This window comes from Metopolophium dirhodum, chromosome 1 (genome assembly GCF_019925205.1).
Source record: "Metopolophium dirhodum isolate CAU chromosome 1, ASM1992520v1, whole genome shotgun sequence".
NCBI classification, from domain to species: domain Eukaryota; kingdom Metazoa; phylum Arthropoda; class Insecta; order Hemiptera; family Aphididae; genus Metopolophium; species Metopolophium dirhodum.
Genome location: NC_083560.1, coordinates 125,787,506 through 125,796,543, shown reverse-complemented (window position 1 = coordinate 125,796,543; position 9,038 = coordinate 125,787,506). Strand labels below are relative to the sequence as shown.

General features: G+C 28.8%; 1 protein-coding gene across 1 annotated transcript; it reads right to left on the bottom strand.

Moving 5' to 3' along the window:
- Positions 1-430: 430 nt before the first annotated feature.
- LOC132934565 (uncharacterized) lies at positions 431-5,431 on the bottom strand. The gene is made up of 3 exons (XM_061000881.1): positions 5,349-5,431; positions 5,048-5,265; positions 431-2,063 (listed from the first exon to the last, which is right to left on the bottom strand). Exons 1-3 carry the CDS (start codon positions 5,417-5,419, stop codon positions 1,039-1,041), a joined length of 1,314 nt encoding a protein of 437 aa, XP_060856864.1. The 5' UTR covers positions 5,420-5,431; the 3' UTR covers positions 431-1,038.
- Positions 5,432-9,038: the final 3,607 nt, after the last annotated feature.

The window sequence follows — 9,038 nt, the reverse complement described above, 5'->3', positions numbered from 1 at the left end:
TTTTTAAGGATTGAGGTTATATCATAAGAAGTCTTAACGTTAAAAATTACATATTATTCACTACTATTCAAAAATATCTCTTTGTTAAATATGGTTATGAACTGGTAATCAGACGAGTATGTATATTATAAATTATAATTGTCAAGGGCCATTGTGCCATTGAAGTTCACATTAAGCTGGTTTAGTGCATAATCTAAATACCAATTTTCACATTATGGATGATTGAGTAAAGGGTAAATATTTTCAAGGTTATTTAAATTTTTCCTCAATTAATAATATTATTTTTCTTAAAGGTATTAATAATCAAACAAATAATATTATTTAAATAAATACATATTTTATTCAAGAAGTTATAAAATAAAAACAAAAACATTAATTAATTTGTTTTTATATTTAACATTAACAAAACTAACAGAACATTTTCTTTAAAAAATTGAAAAAAAAATTGTCAAGAGTTATTGTGACATTGAAGTTAACATTGAGCTGGTTTAGTGCATAATCTAAATACCAATTTTCACATTATTTATGATTGAGTAAGGGGTAAATAATTTCAAGGTTATTCAACATTTTTCTCAATTTATAATACTATTTTTCTTAATGGTATTAAATATTAAACAAATAATATTAATCATTAAATAATTTGTTTTTATATTTAATATTAACAAAACTAACAGACCATTTTCTTTGAAAAATTGAAAAAAAAATTGAACTAGGTAAAACTTCAATTTTATAATATACAATAATTATTTAATTTTACTGAACTAATATTTTGAAGTCTCAAAACATTTGTTTACATCCAAATAAAACTGGCCTTACAATATTTGGATGTCAAACTAAAAGCAACACGATATTATCTAATATTTATATCTATTATTCAAAATATTTATATTTTTTTCCATAACAATTAAATAAAATACAATATTATGTCTTGTATTATAAAATATTCATCACTTAGAGTAGAATTAATAAAAAGCAGCTTTTACTGTTTCTTAATTATAGATATAGATTGTTTTAAGGGCTCTAACTAACGGGTACAAATCACTTTGCAATATTAGCCAATAAGATTTTATTCCTTGCAATTTCCAATTGTAATATAAGTGATAACTTTTTCTTTTCTAGCATCGCGATAGTTTCATTTTGCCGATCAAGTTCTCTTTTTTGATTTGTTACAATACTCATTGAACGTTGAAATACTTCTAGTTCAAATACTCTTGTTGGCAAATGACCATAAGACACATTATTCTGACCTGAAATAATTTTTTTAATACCTTTTGTCGGTTTAATATCACAAGACTGACTATTCCGACTGGAAATTACTTTCTTAGCAGTTATTGTCTGTGAAATATTACGAGACCGAGTATTCGGACCGGCAATCTCTTTTTTAACAGTTTTTGTCGGTAAAATATCATGAGACAGACTATTCCGACTGGAAATCACTTTCTTAGCAGTTATTGTTTGTGGAATATTACGAGACCGAGTATTCTGACTGGCAATCTCTTTTTTAACAGTTTTTATCGGTGAAATATCATGAGACTGACTATTCCGACTGGAAATTTTTTTCTTAACAGTTATTGTCTGTGAAATATTACGAGACCGAGTATTCTGACTGGCAATCTCTTTTTTAACAGTTTTTATCGGTGAAATATCATGGGACTGACTATTTTGACTGGAAATCACTTTCTTAGCAGTTATTGCTTGTGAAATATTACGAGGCCGAGTATTCTGACTGGCAATCCTTTTTTTAACAGTTTTTACCTGTAAAATATCACGAGACTGATGATTCTTACAGGCAATCAATTTTTTAGCAGCTCCTGTTAATGATAAATCACAAGACTCCCGATTATGACCAAAAATCTCTTTATTCAGAGCTCTTGTTAATGAAACATCTTGAGATTGACGATTCTTATCAGCTAACATTTTTTTAGCAGATCTTGTTAAAGGAATATCACAATGCTCAAGATGCTGACGGGTAATCCCTTTTTTAATAGCTTTAGTTGGTGAAATACGATGTAACTGAAGATGCTGAACGGCAATCCTGTCCTTGATTACATTTTTTGGTTTTCCTAAAACAGAAAAATAGGGAACTTTATTTTGGTTTATTTTGGTTTATTTTGGTTTACAATTGGCATTAATTTACAGGAGTATCAAGTGATAATTCTATTTTAAATTTGACTATTATTTTCTACAGCAAAATTATGTTATAGTTTATGTACCAGCCACTAGGTATCTCATGTTCTACAAATATATTAGCAGCCATCCATTATAATATAGTAAGTTATATTTCTATTATATTTATACAATACATAACTAATTTCAGCAGAAAACTGTTAAGAGGACTGTCACCGCACTATTTGATTTTGCTAATATCCATCGTTTTTCAAAAAATGTATGGTTATCCCCTTTCATAAACAAGCTGATAAGCTAGACTGTAGCAACTATAGACCAATTTTTCTATCCTTACGTGTATCCTAAATGTATGAAAAATGTATTAAAATTAGAATCATGAAAATCCTTAATGATAACTCTTTCTTTTCTAAAAATCAATTTGGGTTTTTAATAGGGAATTCAACAAGTGATGCTCAGTTTTTTGTAAGTAAATATAAACATGAAAAGTTAGGTAGAAGTGAGAAATTAATGGATATCATTTAAGACATAAATAAATCAGAAACTATTACTTGAAAAATTTAATTATGCTGAAATAAAAGATATTGCCAATAATTTAATTAGCTCATACCATAATGAAAGACACCAAATTGTAAAATTAAATAATAAGCTTGGTCATTCTTTAATAGTTGACCACGGAGTACCACAAAGAACTGTACTTGGTCTATATTATTTATACTATACATAAATGGGTTATTAAATATAAATGTAGAATTGGAAATGATAGCCGAAATGTTTTGCAGATGACACAGTAATTCTACTCCATGATAAAAATATTGAAAATCTAAATAATAAAGCAAATAAAATATTTACACAGTTAAATCATGATTTAATAATAATTTATTTGAATTTAATTTAAATAAAACTAAAAATATGGTGTTTAATATACAAAATATTATAATTCGAAACAATTTAAATATTTTCTATCATTCGTCTCAATGTCTTGATTCAAATAAATTAAATTGCTCATGTGTAAGCATTGAAAATGTTAATTATATTAAGTGTTTGGGGCTGTATAGTGTATATTGACTCAAAATTAAAATGGAAAATACACATAGATTATTTAGTAAAACTCATTCATAAATCTGTTTTTGTAATTTAAGGCATATTCTTGGTAAAAAATCTGCTAAAAGATAAGATACTATGTGTTTAAATCAAAATATAGTTTATTGTTTACAGGATAAAAAAATAAACAAACATCATTGTAAAACCACTTATAGATTCTAAGAATAAGTTGTACCTAATAATGAATATTCACTATTGTCATTAGTAGTGCCTATAATTGGTAATAATAATTGGTCAACTAACCAACAACAATTACTGGAAGAAAAATATATAATACCTTTCACATTTTCTAGTGGCATATATTTTGTGATTTTAGCATGGCCTTTTTTAAAAATTATAACTATTGTAACAAAAAGAGATCATTGACTATAATGTGTTAAATTTGAATTCAATAATTTATCATTTCATAAATAAAAAAAAATGGTTTTAAGCAGATTATACTACATTTATTAGCCTATATTTCTAATAATATCTCAAACTAAGTTTAAGTTTATTTTTATTTAATGATAGTAACGCCCCAAGGGCAGAGGACAGTACATACAACATAGGATGGATATAATATAATATAGAAATATTCTAAAAAAAGTATCAATTTTATCATCTTACAACTATGATAAAAAAAAAAAAATTAAATTAAAATTAGATAGATGTTTGTTACTGTAATGTAAAATTCTACTGATGGGACTATTGAAAACAAAATTACAATTACTTGGTGCAATATGATAGGGTAATTTGCCTAGTGTTGACTGGTGAGGCTCTAATACCAATCAGGCTCAAGACCTCAGGACAATCAACAGTTTCATTCAACAGTTTATATTCCATGGGGCATCCCATCTTTAGAACAAAATTATTATTTTTATATTTCCACACAATATTAATTGTATTTGATTTAATAATATTGAAGTATTCAATTCACATTTATCTCAAATAGGTAGTTAAATACATACATTTTTAAATAAAATCAATTACAGAAATGATAGGAAAAACTGTTGACAAAAATACACAATATACAATATTATTGTGTCATTTTTCATGCCCTAAGTGTGCGTGTGCATAGTGCTTCGGTGTTTCATGAGACGCTACCTGTCTTGGAAGGTGTGAACTACACAATGTTCCATCTATAAGTATAAGGTGTGCCATGAACAATAAAGCAAATAATAGTAATATACTTTGATTAGGCTAAAGTTTAATTGTGCCGCAATTGCCTCGGTTGGACTCCATAGATGCATGATAGAAGATAAGTGTGCATTTGGCCGCACACGACAATAATACCCATATTATATTTATCGTATCATAATATTATTATTATTAACTTAAACCAATAATATTATTTTGAAAATTATCTGTCTGAGAAAGAACTTGATATTGAAATTGTGCTATAGTACGTGCTGTTTATAGAGTAGAGAAACATATTATATATTAACATTAATATTTTACCATCCACCAAGCGAATGATTGCTCCCTCCCCGAATTTGAGTTTGGCATCACTGGTTCAGTAAGACTATTTGACACAAATTTTAAATTAATGAATACAAATCAAGCTATACTGCTAGTGAAGATTCACTAGTGAGTCATTATAATTACTACACAAATGAAAAAATCGAGGATTAAAAACGTAAAAGAAAATATAATTAAAATACCAATTTTATCGTTATTAGGTGTGCATTTATAGGTAGGTACTCATTAGATAACCCACCTATGATTAGTTTTAGTACTATAAATTGCTGAGAATACCTATTTACCTAATAATACCTATAATTTCATTGGTAGGGACTCATTAACTCATTAACAATAATTATTGGAAGAAAATATATAATACCTTTCAGGTTTTTTAATGGCGGATTTATCGTTTTAACATGAGCTTTTCCGAAAATTGTTGGTACAGCATCACGATAAAGTAAACGCCTTTTTAAACCAGTTTTGAAGCATGTTGGCTCAAAATGAAATGAACATATTTTACGGTTTGGTAAGACTTCTTCATTGGCTAATTTACACCGGTTGAGCCAGATCTGCCGTTTTTTCGGACACGATGGAAATCTAAAACAAAATAAAATACAACGATTAGAGTGGAATATTTTTATCCCAGTTGGTACGCTAGGGTAATTATTTACGAGACTTACACGTGTACAGACATCTTGGAGACTGAATACTTGAGAACTGTTTTCATACACAGAATGCAAATGTTGGACATTTTCGATGATTTTCTAGTTATAACTATTGTGAAAAAAAAGGATTTGTTGATCTATTGCAATAGCAACGGTGAAGTCTGGATTGGAAGGCTAGATCGCTTAGTTTGTCGTTGCCATCGGTTTTGATCTTCTAAAGTGCTAACTTACAGTTTACACTATACAATTGTTATAAAAATCACGTTTCACCACAAGACTGAAGAATAGATGGTATGTAAGACATGAATCACGGTTATCGGCCATGCATTTGTTAATATCGGCCGTATAAAACGACGATTCATCATGACATTGATCAACTAAATCAATACCGATTTACTTAATCGATGATTATAATACTGTCGCCGTTGAGGACAAAATCCGCTGGGAGCGTGTATACACGTCGGCCAAAAAGTCATTGTCGCAGACACGAAAAATGAGCGCTGACCGTCATGCACCAAGTGACAGTTTTTCGATAGTGGTTGTCAAATCACTGTGAATACCGTTTTATACACGTAACGGCCAGCGTGGCGGTAGTACTGTACAATGTTGGGACTGAGAACCAATTTTTACAATAGTGCGTAATATCTATACTAATATTATAAAGAGGAAAGATCTGTTTGTTTGTAACAAATAAACTCAAAAACTACTGGACCGATTTCAAAAGTTATTTCACAAATAGAAAGCTACATTCTTTGTAAATATCACGGGCAGAAATTTAGTCCGATAAAGTTAATAATTAATTAGTTATTATTATAATAATTAAAATAAACGTGCAAACTGTATACTTATAAATGCGGTCGGTGGGTTTCAAGCTACCTACCTGCAACATCACTTTTTTTCTTTAGTGTGTGTTTTATCGGCGTGTGGATATGAATTATTCCGAGAAGTAAAATTCGTCAATTTATATAAATATACGTAGGTATATAATAATATTTATATATTAATATTATTATTTTTTTTTTTGTCTTATATCATCTGTGGTGTTAGTGTACGAACTCCTCCGTATTCTGTAACCAAAAAATCTCAAAAATATAAAACGCACATTTTTATTTTATAGTTATTTTATGCTCAAATTTGGAGGAAATTTCATATTAAATAACCAAGAACAACGGTTTTAATCATTTTGTTGCAATTTTACAATATCACTTCAACTTACCGGCTACCGTATAAATAATAAGTAATAACAATATTAATATAACATAAATTATCCACACTGACAAACCGTGACCACTCAGAATCGTTTTTCGTATGCAATGATATTATATCATTGAATTCAAATTTAATACCATCCATTATACAGTGACCCACTTGAAACCTACTGTGCAAAAGAGCGTACCCACCTTTTTTTTTTAATAATAGTATTTTTATCGTTAGATTTTACATAGTTTGGCGATGATGGTATATTTATCTCGAGGACAAAGGTGGCGCTCCAGCTATAAACAGCTACAGGTCGTTAAGAGGACGTCCAACGGCATAGCAAAAATGTTTTGGCGCCTGAAATAACCGAGAAGATTACAGACATAACTAAGAAACGAAATTTTCACCACATATAAAGAGGAACATTGCCTGTGCAATAACGTTTTTATTTTTTTATACCTGCAGTTTTACAAAAAAAGTTCTTATTGTTTCAAAATCCATTATTATTTGTGTTTTCTAACTTTTTTTGAAGTTCAGATAACGAAAAATTAAAAACGATATTGCTCAGCCAAAGTTTTCCTTTAAATGTGGTGTTTAATGTTAACACCGTTAACGAAGCAATGAATAACGCATCATTGATGACATCTTGATCTCTCCCCCTTCATTTCAAAATCATATTATAATACATAAGACTGGGTTTTCCAAAAAATTGCTCAGGCTGGTCTCACAATAAAATTTATAAAATATATTTTCATAACAGATAACATTTTTGGGCAATTTCATATCTGCTTCAAGTATGATTTTAAGTTACTTCTAAAAATAAAATAACTGGTTATTTAATTTAGTTAAAAGTAACTTAACTTTAATTGTTTAACTTGTTAATGCCGAAGCTTGAAAAAATGTACCTATTTAATTTGTACCCTTAACTTTTGAATACTATCATATGTATTTTTATACATGGGTAGTAACTATCAATATATTTACATAATTATGTTCATGATTCAGATATACTTTTTTAGAATTTAATTTTGTCTGCACCTCCCTGAGGAATACAATATATAGCCGAAACTGTAAAGCCATTTTTTCCTTCCTTGGTATTAATGGTTGTAGCTTGTACCCTATGTATTGTTCTGAGTGTTTCTTAAACTCGATATATTTATGATTATCGCCATACATCCTCGCGCTTTACTGCTATAATGGAGAGTGGTATAAATACTATAATTTTAGATTCTGAGAGGAGCGATGACTGTATTATTTACAATGAAGTGTGTTTTTATTTTGTGTCTCCCATCACCTTTTGGGGCAGTAAAAGAGCTTTGATTTTCTTCAACAGTATCTTGTTTGATAAAAAAGTGAATCTAGTTGGTATATTCGGGAGGTCAACAATATTCCTTTTAGGTAAAATTCCTTATAGTTTTCAAAAACGTAGGAGAAAACAAAATATGAATAAAAACGGGAATTTGTACCCAAAATCGGTTTTGGTTTTTGGTTGAGGAATATTTTCGATTTTAATTTCCAAATGAGCGAGTCACCACGCCGGGTATATAATATGTGCTTTTAATACATTTTTTTAACTCCGAGGCCCACCCGGCACCCAAGGTGGTTTAATTCGTTGGGTAACATGGGTTTACGAAAAAAATTTAATAATTCGCGTGGGCGCTAAACTAGCAAGGTTTGTTCCCTTAATTCTTATTAGTTATTATTAAATACTTATTCATAGTCAGCAAATTCTGATGTCTAACACCTTCCTTTTATAGGAACGAAGCTTGGAACACGTTATTTTTAGAGTATTGGAACGAGGAACGGAAAGAGTTCCTATTTTCAGGTACTTGAACGAAAATTTCCGTTCCTCAAATTATGAAAAAAACAATGAAAGCATGTTATTTTTAACAGGGCTGGGCATTAATGAGTTAATAAGTTAAAAGTTAAGTTATTTTTAACTTATTAACTTAACTTACTAGTTCGCTGTTTTAATTAACTTAACTTTAGCTTAACTCATTTGTATGTAAGTCAACTTAAAATCAACTAATGTTATTTATAATATTCACAATTATTAAGTTAATTTTGAATTTGCATACTATCCAAATATTATTTATATAAATTATAAGTTCCTTAGAATATAGAAAATATTATTGGACAAAAATGATATATTTACGAAGAATTTCCCACATATTTTTATAAATAAAAACTAACTAGTTCTTTTTTAAAAGCAACTTTCCCAACACTGTAATCTGAATGTACCTATACATCAAAATGCAATAACTTTGTAACATATTGTATGTTACTTTTAGTTTCCTTGTAACTTGTAATTGTAAAATTAACATGTTGGGTACTTTTTTTGCTTGTATGAGAGGAACTTATTAAGTTAGTTTTCATTTTATAACCGATATGGCGATATTTTGCAACTAGAATTTTTTTCTCTGGGTATCGTCTTGTTTCATGGTGGACAAAAAGATAAATATATATATATACAAATACTATATAGTATATACGATGATACAAGACACT

Bases quoted from the DNA above. Each gene is read 5' to 3' on its own strand.
- LOC132934565 (XM_061000881.1), bottom strand. From the start codon at position 5,419: ATGTCCAACATTTGCATTCTGTGTATGAAAACAGTTCTCAAGTATTCA. The intron at 5,266-5,348 runs GTAAGTCTCGTA...ATTTTGTTTTAG, and splicing joins TCCAAGATGTCTGTACACGT to ATTTCCATCGTGTCCGAAAA. The intron at 2,064-5,047 runs GTATTATATATT...TTTCTGTTTTAG, and splicing joins GCCATTAAAAAACCTGAAAG to GAAAACCAAAAAATGTAATC.